The 13,819-nt window shown below is 44.9% G+C and overlaps 1 protein-coding gene across 1 annotated transcript in view; it reads right to left on the reverse strand.

Moving 5' to 3' along the window:
• RRAS2 (RAS related 2) overlaps window positions 1-5,628 on the reverse strand; it is a 45,763-nt gene extending 40,135 nt beyond the window's left edge. Inside the window, exon 1 of the mRNA XM_076344056.1 lies at window positions 5,463-5,628. Within this exon, the coding sequence (XP_076200171.1) occupies window positions 5,463-5,567 (105 nt within the window). The 5' untranslated portion in view covers window positions 5,568-5,628. The remainder of the gene's footprint in view (window positions 1-5,462) is intronic.
• Window positions 5,629-13,819: the final 8,191 nt, after the last annotated feature.

Consider the following 13,819-nt stretch of genomic DNA (forward strand, 5'->3'; position numbering starts at 1 on the left):
TGTACTACTTATTGTAAGAAGGCCCCACACTTCATCAACATGTAAGCATACCAGTCCTAGCATAGCCCTGCATGAATCTGCAGCCTGGAATTCATGGCATTTTATTCCTTTGATTTGCTTATGCACTTACTTGATGAACTTTTTTTTTTTTTTGATGGTCAGCAACGGTTAGTCAGAATACCTAGAAACTGCAGAGGGATTTGCACATCCCCCAAGTCTAGCCATACAAGAGTGGTACACTAAGACATCAGGGTCTGTCAAACATTCAGCACGCTGGCTCAAACACCAGCTGCATTTTCAGTTGTTGCTTTTCAATCTGCTTTATTACTCTATTTTAGAGCTTTACCATAAAATTCAGAACAAGCTATTTTCTTGCCCAACAACTATATCAGAGATAAAAGATACTTTAAGATAACCCACCTTTAGCTTTATTGCTAGTTAATGAGAACTAACAGTCTTGTGAAAGTTAGCAGCTTGGAAAAGGAAAGGAAAAGGAAAAAAAAAAGTCTGAACAGCTGCTCACCACCCATCTGCAAGTCATATATGCTTGCCCTCAGACAAGTGTCTGATATTAACATTAAAGAGTCAACAAATCTACATCCAACTCATTTTACTCACCAGTTAGGAGAACAATAAGCTCAGCTCCAATCAGAACTTGTTACTGACAGTTTAAGAGCAGTAGGAAAAACATTTTATTTTACAGATTTGGCAGTAAGAATTAAGCTTGTAAATACAGCATGAAATCAGTAAACAAACAAAAAAAACCTTAACACTGAACGCCTGCATACATTTTATATTACATTAAGTGTTTTAGCAGTCTCAACCATGTTCATGAATTACCATAGCCAACATTAAGCTGACAAACTACGCTCAACTCAGACACACTGAATTACATTCAGTCAATACCATCTCAAGGTTCTAGTGACATTTATTAACTAATACATTCTTGTAAGTCACCAAAGCCTATGTATGCAAAAATATAGGTCATTGTCACAAAACAAAAGCTATAGTTTTATTAAGAGGAAAAACAGTATGACAAATAATTTTAACAACTCTGATCAAAAGCATCCACTACTTTGTGGAGCAGATTTGAAAGAGTAAAACATTAGTGGCTTTCTTGCTGTATATTGCTAAAACTAACTATACATTGTTCAGTTTAACAAAAAAAAAGCATGAAGTAAATGGCAACTGCAGGATAAAAAAAAAATGCAGAGGGCGATTAGGTATTTGCTAGGCTGTATTCCCTTTGAGCAAGGAAACCTGAATATTACAAAGGGCTGAGTTAGAAGGGAATGTGGGGTATTTTGTGACAGACCTCTGCATGACAGCTGGAGAAAAGCTATTGTGGCAACAGCTGTGTGCTCTGCACAGCTCACACTCCCAAATACCTCAGCCTGCTAAGAGGCCAGTTAACTGGCTGCAATGCATTTTAAAAGTTTTCTGCCTCTTGGGATGTGAGCATGATGTATTATTTGTGTATGTTCTAAATAAGAGAAGGAACGCTTAGTTCACTTAGTTTTACAGAATACTGTGGTGTAATGTTGAACTATCATTCACTGCTGCTTTCCTGAAGTTTATAGCTGCGACAGATCCCATCAACTCTCCTCTACAATTAAAACGTCTTTACTTCCTGTCTTAACAGTGCACAGACTCCACAGCAGTAAGTTCATATATCATATCCTGATTTAAAGGAAATGATTTGATACTTCCAGGATGAAATCCTGGCCCACCAACAGCAATATCAAGCTGTGTTTATCTCCCCAGAGGAAGAATTTTGAGGAACACACCAGTCATCTAACCACTGAAAGCTTTGATCTGCTAATTTGTACGCTAAAGTTTCTCCAAGTTGTTAGATGAACTTCTGAAAAGTGAACACAAGATCACAAGCAATTTTACGCAAGTGACCAGTTACATCTCACGTACCATTCCTACTGCACTGTACTAGTTAGCACGATGCTGAACCCAGTACATGAAAGAGCTTTCATTGTGTGACATGGGTTTGCTCACTCAGCCTCCTTACAAAAACATTGTTGTTTCAGCTCGGAGTGAGGCACAACAATCTTCAGGAACCAATACACTCACACACAGGACACCGTGCACAGGAGCGCTTTACGTGCTGATCACTACCGTAATAGAGTCCAACCTCAGCCATTACTACTGTTATAAGAACGAACGCTACCTGTTTCCCCACCAACACCTAAACAAGGCTGGAAAGGATGGATGCGCTGTGCACAAATCCCAGAAAGCTGGCAAAAGAAAGAAGATGAACTGGTTCTTCCTACATCCTTGGTTCCTCTTTTCCTTCATTTCAGATGAAATAAATGAAAATGAGTTTTCCCATTTTCAAATAGGAATCCTCCTTAATCTTTCAAAGATACAACGTAAATCACGGCACGTGTTTTCCCCATGATATTCCATCACCACAAAAGTCTTATTTACTGGAAAATAATCAGCAGCACTGAAGTAAAAGCAAGAGTAACTGTACTTGAGTACTGACTTACTGAAAATTAAATACAGGATTATAGGAAAGCAAGACCAAGCGTGGAAATATTTGCTAGTATCAGTAAGAAGAAACTTTCCTTTTTGAAGCTTAAAAACTGAGTTGGTGACAGCCATATTTTAAAGACAAGCAATAAAGCAGCAAAAGAGAATTGAAATCCCTCACTGACATCAAGATTTGCCATGTGGCAAGAGCTAGTACTGATCCATGTTTTAGGGAAGGCAACAACGAGTTTGTCACTTAATCCTAAGAAATTCCAAAAATGAAGGACATGACTTGTTTGTAATCAATTTTAAAACAATTTGGAGCAGTTTCTATGCAATCTTAAAAGACAAACAACGTATCAGGCAATACACTTGCCATACAGAAACTACAGAAGTGGTTGCATGGCATTGCACACACTTGATAACATCATAAGCTTTAAGAGCTCAGGAAGATACTGTGGTATATAAATAATACACCAAGCCTCATCTCTTATTGTCCGTAACTACATAGCATGCATGGAAACAATACAAAACCCTTCCCTAAGGCACCTGAGGTTCTGCTCAGAAGGTCTTTATTTCCCAGCTATTTCTCATTTTTTTCAGAAGGATGAATTTTCTGCTAAACATCACTTTGTGGTGGCAAGATTTTACCTCATGATAAAGCAGCTGAGAGGGCAAAAAGATGTAGATAGTTTAACGCAACCCGACAATAAGTTGTTTTGAAAAATTCACCCTCAACATGTCAGCTTAATAGTACAGTGCTGTTTCCTCACCACTCTTTCAAAGTGAGCTATTCCTTTTTCTGCTATTAATTTGAAGAGGTTCTTATACATGACAAAGCAGATGCAGGTTCTTCTTTTGCAGATATTCACTGGAAGACAAGTGTCAGTTGCAGCATTTGAGCCAAAACTTTTATTTCTACAGGGGTGTAGCTCAAGCTTTTACTTCGAAGAATGAATATCTACCAGCACTCAAATATTAAAATTATCCAGTACTCGGCAGAACCTTACTGCTATTAAAATAAACGGACATACCAAGGCATCAAGTGTGAGCTTCACTTTTTTTTTCTTCTCTTTATGCCTTTAATAGAAATTAAAGATTTTTTTTGGTGAAATTAAAGTTATCCAAAAGCCTTTAACATGGCCAGGGACTCCAGAGATCCATTTGGCAACATTTTCCAAGACAGCAGCATCTCAGAACTGAACATAAGCCATGTCCAGCTGCACATATTACTGTCACAACCAGTTTAGATGTCCACAGGAAGACGCAGGCAATACCATCTAAAGCAACAGTACCATGTTTGAGTGAATGGCACTCTAAACCAGCTTCAGTCAACCACAGTAATTAATTATCTCCATATACAAGCAATGAGGAATTCAATCCACACACCAAGAGGACTGCAGTTGTTGTAGCCCCATCACCTTCAACAGACCAGTGAGTATCTTACCAGTATCTGACCAGCTACCTACACATCCAAAAAACAAGGCAGCTGTACAACACAGATTTCCATTCCATCTCAAATGCACTGTTCAAACTAATTTCCAAAGAACTAATTCTCCTGAAGTGCCAGTTATTTTAACGTCCTCTACAATATTGGATCTTCTAAGCATTCAGTATCCAGTACTTACCCAGATTTTGAAAGTGATGTTTTCTATGTAGTTACTCAGTCTACACTGCAGAGTGTAAATTCTCAGCAGAATATTACAGCTAATGAACACATGGATGCACGCATTAGCAAAGAAAACCTGAGGTGTAAAAAAAAAAGTCTATTTGCTATCAGATCATCAGTTCTAACAAAATATTTTTTTGAGAATATCATTGCCCCAAGCGTTAAGAGACAAGTTTGCCTTGCTGTCAAATGGTCGATCATAACGGTAGGTAGAATATTACAGCCTCTCCTCGGTGGAATGAAAGAAAACAAACAAAAAGTCATTCTCTTCAGATTTGCTCATCTGCCATCAGCAACACCAGCAAGCAGAACGCAAGTAGTTGTCTCCTCCTTCCACCATAAACAGACAGAGGTAGATTAATAACGCTCCCATGACAGTGGTAGAAACGCTAAAAGCAACAGGGCAGAAGATGAAAATAAATAAAGGGGGTATGGCTGAATTAGTGTCGGAACAGGAAAAAGGACTCTTCCTCACGGGACCGATACGCACACTTTACATCACCTATTCTGTCCTGTTTTTTACTGGAAATGAATAGAAAAAAAGTTCAATTATCTACAAGTTGAAGCATCAACAGCAAGAGCTCAGAGGGGCAGTGGGCGATGGCTGGTCAGAGCTAGCACAGCGTGCTCCCCTGTCTGCAAATCCCCCTTCTCTCTTAGGGGGGCTGCCAGAGCTTCCTCGCCCCTTGCGGGGCCGGCACAAGAGGCGTAGGCTCAGCCCCGGGGCAGCTATTTCGGAGCCGGACGCCAAGTGTCACTGCTCCCCCAGCCGCGGCTGGTTACCGCGACGGCCGCTGCCCGGGCGAAGCGCGGCGTCGGACCCCGCCCGCGCCACTGGGAGGCCACCGGTCCCAGCGCCTCGGCGGCCCCGACCATCCCGCACCCCCGGCGCGGCGCGCGCCCGACCCGGCGCAACCCCACCCCGGCGGCGCCGGCGGCTGGAGCCGCGCAGCGCGGCGGAGGCCCCCGGCGGAGGCGCCCGGCGGGCCGGGGGCGGCGTCCGCCCCTTCCCGCCCTCCAGAACCTTCCCAGGGGCTCGCGCCGCCCCGGGCGCCGCGCCCCAACCGCCGCCCCGGGCCCCTCAAGGTCACGCCGCCGCCTCCCCACCCCTGGCTTCCCGCTTCCCCGCCCGGCAGCGCGCCGAGCCCCGCTGCCGCCGCCACCACCACCACCACCAGCCCGCGGCGCCTCCGGGAGCTGCCGCCCGCCGCGCCGGCCCCGGCCCCCCCGCGCTGCGCGCCGGGCAGCGCCCAGGCCCCAGCGCCGCGGCCGGAGCGCTTCCCCCCCCTCACGCGCCGCGGCCCCTCACCTGGATGAACTGGATGGTGAGCGCCGACTTGCCCACGCCGCCACCGCCCACCACCACCAGCCGGTACTTCTCCTGCCCCGGGCCGTCCCTGCAGCCCGCGGCCATGGGGGAGCCGAGCGGAGCCGATCGCGGCAGCGCCGCCGCCGGGTCCGGCGCCTCTCTCCCTCCCACTCTCCTCCCTCCTCCTCGGCCCGCCGGGGCTGAGCAGCCGCAGGCCCCGCCGCCCCTGCGCCCCGCCGAGTGCGCCGCCGGCAGCGCCCCGCCGTGCGGTGCGGCAGCGCCGAGCGGAGCGGAGGAGGGAGGACCGCCCGCCCCCGCAGCCAGGGCGCCGCGGCTACAAATGGCCGCCGCGGGGCGGGGCCCGCCTCATCGGCATGCTAATGAGATCGACTATATGCATGAGGGGGCGGGCCTGCCGCTCACCACCGCGGCGCCGCGTTCCTGCGGGCAGCGCGGGGCGGGGCGGCCCGGCCCGGCGGCGGCGGCGGCGGCGGCGGGACCTCGCGGGAGCGGGGCCGGGGCCGGGTGGGGGACGCTGGCGAGCAGCGAGATGCCCAGATCCGGCTCCTCGGCACCACTCCTCTTTGTTTTTAACGCGCGCGTTGTGACAGCCCCTGGGTCACCCCTCTCCTCCGCACTCTCCCTCCGGAGCGCTAAAGAGGTAATTACTGATTTCCTCATGGGCTTTACCGGGGCGCCCGTCCTCCCGCCGCTGAGTGCTTCATCAACATTAATGAACCTCTTTGAATACCCACGAGGTGGGGAGGGAGGTATTATTGCCCCTACGTAAGGATGCTGAGCTAGGGCACAGAGGGGTTTAAAGCCAAAGCATCGTTAATGCCAGGCACAGATTCACCAGGAGGGAAAAGGGGAAAAAAAGTCATAGAGACTTTAGCCCTTCACCACTCTTCATCAGGTCTTCTTGTGACCATGCACGTGAATGGGTTTCCCACTCACTTAGGCCATTCATATCAAGGCCACCCTTTCCCCTGAGTGTCACCCACCATTGGGTGTCACAGTCCCATATTCATCCTTTTCTGTACACGGTCAGAGCACTCTGGCTGCGGTCTGTGGTAAACTCACCTTGGTCCTTTACATCTCTACTACCTCTGCTGGGGGCAGACTACTGCTTTCGGTAGTGACCTACCTGTTTTGGTAATTACTGTCCAACATGTTTCTAGACATGCAAAACACTAGGCAGATGGCCATTGCACATACTGCAAAGAAGCAGAACTTTTGCTGGTAGACCTACTTGCAGGTAATTCCTTCTTCCCTTCCTCTCCTTCTCCCCTTTTAGGAAAGAAATATAGCCGTAAAATCATACAGTTTTTACATATATAAACATACGTACAGCCTTTTGCCAGCACAGAACGACAGTCAGTTGCGATCGTGTTCCTGAAGCCACACCAACAGGTCTGTAGCGTAGACACGCTCCTCCCACCTGGAAAATAACAAAAACAGAAGTAGTGGCCGTGTATGAAAGCTTTGTTGAAGGGACTTGCCTGGTACAACACTGAAGCTGTGTGAGGTGGCACTGACGGCAATCCAGGTAGCCTTCTGCTTATTCACCCAAGAAACCCAGACTTCCTGCATTGACACACGTTTCGGCTCTGCAACAAACGAGGTGAGGGTCCCACAGGCAGGAGCCTCCTTCCTTCTGCAGACCCGGTTGGTTAGCACCTACTGCCTGACGCAGTGACTAACAGAGATCCACAGAGAAATAACATATTGTGGAGCTACTTAAGAACTAACACGATACCATATATACACATGGGGGTAAATCAATGATGTACCCGTAATCTTAATTCCACCATTTCCTAATTTGTCACGCTGAACTTTGCCATTCTTTCACTGGATTTCTCTGCTTAAAAAAGCAAAACTGTAAAACCAAAAACAACATAATGACTAACATCTTTCAACACCCATTCTGTCTCAGTGGAGGGGAAGAGCGTTCGACACACAGGAAACAAAGCGGTACCTTGTGAGTTAATGAGGGAACTGTATTGAGAGGGAGATGAGGGAGACACTTTGTCACTGGGATTCACAACTGTATTTTGGAAGAGGAATGCCAGGACTCGGGCCCCGTTGGCTTGGTATTCTCCTGTAGTGATAAGCCGTTTTTCACATCCGTTTCCTTATTGCCCTGGCTGGTCAGAAATAAGGAACAACTCACACAGGAGAAAATACATAGCCTAGCATTTTCCAGTTCGGAAAAAAGGTGAGTGGGAGATATAACAGAGGTCTGTAAAGTCCTAAGCAGCACAGAGAAGTTGAACAGAAAAAGTCTCAAAATAGGAGAACTAAAGGACACCCAGTGGTAGTATGAAGAAACAAGTTTAAACAAACAAAAAAAGATATTGTTTTCCGCAGACACAATCATGGAACTGTGGAAGTCACTGCCACAAGGGGCTGTGGAAGACAAAACTGCATCTGAGTGACAAAAGGTCAGACAAAGTCACAGAGCACAAAGCAGCTACTAAGCACAGCGATCAGGGACACAGTTTTGACTCAGGAAGTTTCTAAAACACTGGCAGCCTGAAGGCATTTTGGCTATGAGAAACAAATTACTTTCCACGTGTCCTGGTTCTGGTGCTCTCGCCTACGAATCGCTTACTGGTCACTGGCAGGATCAGGAACCCGTGTGAGTATTAAGCTAGCAGGGCAAGTCTTCTCTCCTAATTCTTAATTATGTTCTCTAGCTTAAGAAAAACCAAAGTGCAGACTATGATGAAGTGAAAACAGAAATTGAACTGCTGCTAATTTATCAAGTATTGGGTGTTTTTTAATAAAAATACAGTTACAATCTCATAGTTGGCTATTAGTACAGTAGCCAGTAAACTACACTGTCAGGAATGGCACTGACACGAAAAGCAGATTTTAAGTGAGTTTTAAGAACACACTAATCTCTGTGCAAACTATTGCAACAGGATATCTGATTTCTTGGTTTAAAGATACATAGAAAACCAAACATTTTTATTTTCCCTCATCTTTTTTTAGGTTTCAGTTTCATTATACATCCTTTTAAATAGCTATTCTGGCTGATGTGGCTATCCAATCTTGTGAATTTGACAACAAAATCTTCTTGTTTTTTTTAAACAACTGACAGATATATTAAGGATTAAAACAATTAACACAATCATCCATTACTTTAAAAAAGACTCTATTACAAAAAACTGTTACTGTTCAATTCTTTGTGTTTGTTATTTTTGGTAATGAAATTCAGTTTCACAAATAGAGTGATATTCTTGCAAAGCACAAAGCAGTGATCACAGAAAAACAAGAGATGGGCAGCAATTAATGAACAGCATTTTTTTTTGTAGTTTTATAACTGCATCTGAGGATCCCAGTAAGAATTGTTTTCTCTTTGTTGTATAAACATAGGGAGAGGGAGAAAGTCTCAAGTACAGAGATGTTATAGTCTAAAACCTTGGGTGTTCAAACATCTATGCATAATAGTAATTTTATACATGGAAACGGTTGTCTTGAACTCCCCGTGCTGCCAATGGACAGAAGCTGGACCCTCCAGAGGAGTGTACGAGGGCAGCCAGGGCAGAACCAGCCCTGGAAGTGCCAGTCTTCACTCCCTGCACCCTGAGCCCTGGCAGAGACTCAGCACCTTGTCTTCCCTCACCAGCAGCCCTTGCTGTGAGCCCTGGTTTCAGGAGACAAGGGGTTTACATGTGAGTAAAGACATGGAGATGAGGATGCAACACACTCCAGGTTTCATTTCAAGATCAGCTAACCTAGGAAAGGCTGAGTGGTGAGGTGCCTAGAAGGTGAAGACAAGAAACTTGTGACTGATACGAGGCGGCAGGGGAAGAGAATTCAAAAGGGGTTTTGTATGGTCCATGCAGTCAGGGAAATAAATTTTGCAGCACCAGTCTGCATATCCCTAGGGAGGTAGAAAATGCAGGGTTTCATAACAGAGAGGAAGAACTTGAAATACCAAGACCCGAAATGATGAAGACATGACCAAAGTTTTGATGAAACGGCTGGGAAAGAAAGTACAGCTTTTAGAACTGTTACATAGAAAGAAGCTGCGTCATTTCAGGTCTAGCCTGAATATGCATGTTTAAAAAGAGACAAAATCAAGAATGACATCCAGATGGCAAGCTTAAAAGAAAGAGCACCATAGCGCTTTATATAATGACAGGAAAAAAGATTTCAGGAAGTGCTTGGGGGAAAGATCCAGAACTTTATTTTACATTGGCAGCCTGGCAAAGATGTGGGTTTGGAAGGTTAGAAGACGTGTATGCAGTAAGTGACATATTGAAAGCTAAAAAGTGCTCTGTGAGAACATAATAGCTTAATTAAAAGAAAACTTGTTCACAGGCTTATCACAGAAAAAAGTTGCAAAATCTTTGGGATGTGAGTCAGCATGGTAGGTAACTTTAACGCTGAGTTATTCCACTAGTTTAGGATTGTATGTGTACCTAATGGTGGCACTTATTTATTTACCTTGCTCAAACAGGCCTTAAACATCACCCCTCATATTGTGTGGTTATTGTGACCTAAGGAGATCCATGTGCTGCAATTCCCACCAAGAACTCCACCGCTGACCATAAGAAGATGGGAGGAAACCAGCTTTCTCAAAGCCATAAAACAAGAAGCTTGGGATAAAAGTTATAAACAATTTGATTTTCCGTGGGATAGGAATGTAAGACCTAATTCAGAATAAAATGGGCAATAATTTTTCCTGTGTATAAAAAATGTGAACTATTTGTTACACTTCTAATGAGCACCCAGAAACTAAAAGAAAAGCCATTTCTCCTCAGACAGACTTAGCAGTTTCTATCTGAGTAAGAAGTAAAAGTATTTTTAGCCAAGTAGCTACAGCTTTTTATAAATGTTCATCTATTTTTGTATCTACCTATTCCAGTAAAGTAGTCTGTAATAAACACTTCAAAATGTGGCATTTTCTCTGAGGCTTGAAATTGATCTACAAAGGAAAAACACTATGTCTCCCCCCCTTATTTTTCTGTAATTTGTAAGATGGGCTTGACAATTTTTATTAATTATTACAATTACTTTAGCAATTCAGATGTGTTTATACCCAATAGTAATTACAAAACAATAACATCCCAAGAGAAAAGAGTAAAAGAAACTGCATAGGAACAGGATTTTTAGACAAGATTGTTTAAGTTTATGATGGTATATGTTTTCCCTAACACTTACATAACTGCACTGAGCAATTAACATGTGGGCGAATTTTTTTTTTTTTTCCAGAGAATGCACCAGCATCAGTGCTTTCGTGAGCAGGTCAGGTTTTGCACACCCAGGCATTCAGGCAATCCTCTAGCAAAGCAAGCAATTAAATCTTGATTTTTAGGATTTTTTTCATAAATATTTAGATGTTATGTATTTATGTATATTTACTTAGATGTTTATTTCTTGATGTCGCTGTTGATAAAAAACAAGCAGGAAAGAAACCCAAACTAGTACCTTTCAGACCTTCCCCATAGACCCTAAAAACATGAAAGTGAGCCCAAGCCTACAATAAAAAGAAAATTTCTCCACACATCACCTGTAAATTACTACTTTCAAGAAGACCCTTACTCTATGGGAAAGGAGACTGTACCTTTTCAGGTCTCTTTCCAGATAAAGTGAGTACATACAAAGTGAGTAAAGCTAAAGGGTACAACTGCTGGTTGTGATATGCAGCAGAAGCAAGCTCGGGGTGGATGGCGTTTCTTTGCTGTTCAGAGCAAGGGCCCTCCAGAGCAGAGTGGCCATGTCCGTGCTGCACCATGAAGCATGGTGCCTTCAATCCCTTGCACCTCAAGCCTCTTTCCATCTACTGTGGTGACCACTGACCCACCTTACTCACAGTATGGGACCACACCAGAGCATTCCTCGGAGGCTGGCGAGCCCCACGCATGCCCTCAGTTGCTGTTCAGGCCCCTTGCAGTGAGCTGCCCAAGACCATCACAAGGGTCTTCATGGCATCTTCTGAGACCTGACTCTGGGCCAGAGGGATGGGGCAAGGCTAGACCTTGCTGGCTAGCAGGCCTCCAGCATTCCAGAGGAGCTTGTGTTACAGTGCTTGTGCCTTGGTGGATAACTATATCCATGATTTCCCGATGCAGGGGGCACGCTGTCTCTCAGGAGCAGGCAGCTGCCATGCAGCGCCAGAACGTGCCCCCAGTGAGAGAGCTGCTGCAGAGCCCTGCAACTCCTGACTTGCTGCAGTGAACCAGTGGGTGGCGAGTTCAGGGTTGAGAGCTGAGGTAACACCTGCAACTCTCTGTCCCCATGCTCCTCTCGGTGTGCGTCCCCAATGGCAGCACGTGCCACCTGCATGAGGGCAGTTGGGGGATTTGCGAACCGCCAGGCTCACATTCGCACCCCAGCGAGCTGCCCCTCTCTCATGTCGCACTGCGGGAGAGCCCCCTCCAGCCTGATGGTGCTCAGCAGCCAATGTCACTGCACCCACAACCTCCACAATTTGGGAGGCTTCAGACGGGAATGAATCGGCAGTGCTGTGAAAGACAATCCCACAAACCACAGCTGGATTTCCTTGGCCAGAAAATGAGCTACCTTAATCGATGCACACAGCCACTTTGTGTACCACTACAACTGGAGCCTCTGCCCCGCACAAGACGCAGAAACTGGGGGGGTTTCTTCGCTGCCAAAAGGCTAAACACTGCTGGTTTCCTTTCCCCTCATACAGGATATAAGAAACTTCTTATTTTCCCCTAACGCTCATAAGCCTATTTGCTTTCTTGCATTCGTGATGTTTCCACAGAGCAATGAGAGCGAGGCAGGATAACAAAAACATAGTTCTTGTGTAGAAATGCCTGCATATCCAAAACAGCCCCTGAATCTCAAGCTTGGGAACCGCCAGATTTTCACATGCCTTTTGGTCATGCATGATCCTGCTGCCCCAAAATGGAAAGAGGCAGTTAGCTTTTACCACCTGCCCCAAGAAACTTCTGCCACTCACCTTGTAAAACACCTGAGGGTTTGTGGGCACATCTTAGTTGGCTTCTATTGCTTTCCTGGAGTCGGTAAGGTAGCGCAGCCAAGAGAGCTGCAATGTCAAAGCCGCATTTCCGCTACTCACACAAAGCTCCCACACCAGTACTGCTCTTCTAGATCCACTTCACTGTGATAGTTAGGCTTGAATAGAGAAAGAAAGGGTGAGAAATTACTTAGGTAGGTTGGACTAAATCAGCTGGGCCTGACAACATTTGTTGTAAAGTACATGGTGAGCAGTCTCAAAGGCATTGGTGGTTACCCTCAGCACTTCATAGAAGACGGGTGAGAAGTTCAGGAGACTGAAGAGGATAAATATGTTAAAAAAGGGAGAAAAGGAAGAGTAGAGAATTATGGATCAGTCACTGGATTTTCTGGAAAAAAGTATTAAAACAAATAATTAAATATTTGTAAATACCTGCAAAAAAACAAGGAGGTAACTGACAACCAATATGTTTTTCTCCAAGAACAAGTTGTGTCAAATCAAAATATTTTTCTCCTATGATCCATTAACAGGCATTTGAGTGGGAGGAAGCAGTATGCGTTCTATATCTTGATTTTAGTAAAGCTTCTGATACTGTCTTTCATGATATGCCTATAAACAGGCTAGTTCCCCGTGTTATGTTAGATGGCAGCACTAAAGTGGGAGCAGGGCAGGTGGGAACACTGGACTCGGGAATTTTCCGTGGTTCATTGACAAAACTGAGGATAGTACCACACAACTATCCAGAAGACCTGACCCGATCTAGTATTATTAAATATTTCAGTAATAACCTAGATGATGAAACGAGAAAGCATATGTCCTACATTTTCAGGAGCTGCACACTGGGGGAGAAAACAAGACTTCCGAATGACCACAAAAATTAAGAAAAGTTCTAAAAAGAGAGAATTTAATTTGGAAACAACACATGCATTGTTCCGTACGTGGACAAGAATTTATTAGTTATTTGATTGTAGTGAAGTATATTAGAAACGAATGAAAAAAAATACTACTTTCCCCTTCCCTGGTGCTTTCCCTCGCTTCTTGGTGTTGTACAACACCTGAGCTTGAACTCCCTCTTTTTACTTATACTTTCAGAAATATCCTTCCTTGCATTTTATTTCTCTTGCTAACTTACAGTGTAATTTCCACCGTAAAGGCTTGTATTACCATTTTAGTATAACTCCTTAGTATGATGACCTACATTTCATTTTCTGCATGTTTCCTTCTTATGCTGAGATCAAAGGAGAGCTAATGATTGAGGCACTCTGGTCTTACTAAAATTCCTGTCCTCCTTTTGCACTAAGGTGGTGTGTGCTTGTGCTTCATACCATTTCTTTAGCAAACTGCCAACTCCGCTATTTCCTATAAACTCACTTTTTGTAAGGCCACTCACTTGCAG

This window comes from Aptenodytes patagonicus, chromosome 7 (genome assembly GCF_965638725.1).
Source record: "Aptenodytes patagonicus chromosome 7, bAptPat1.pri.cur, whole genome shotgun sequence".
Taxonomy (NCBI): Eukaryota; Metazoa; Chordata; class Aves; order Sphenisciformes; family Spheniscidae; genus Aptenodytes; species Aptenodytes patagonicus.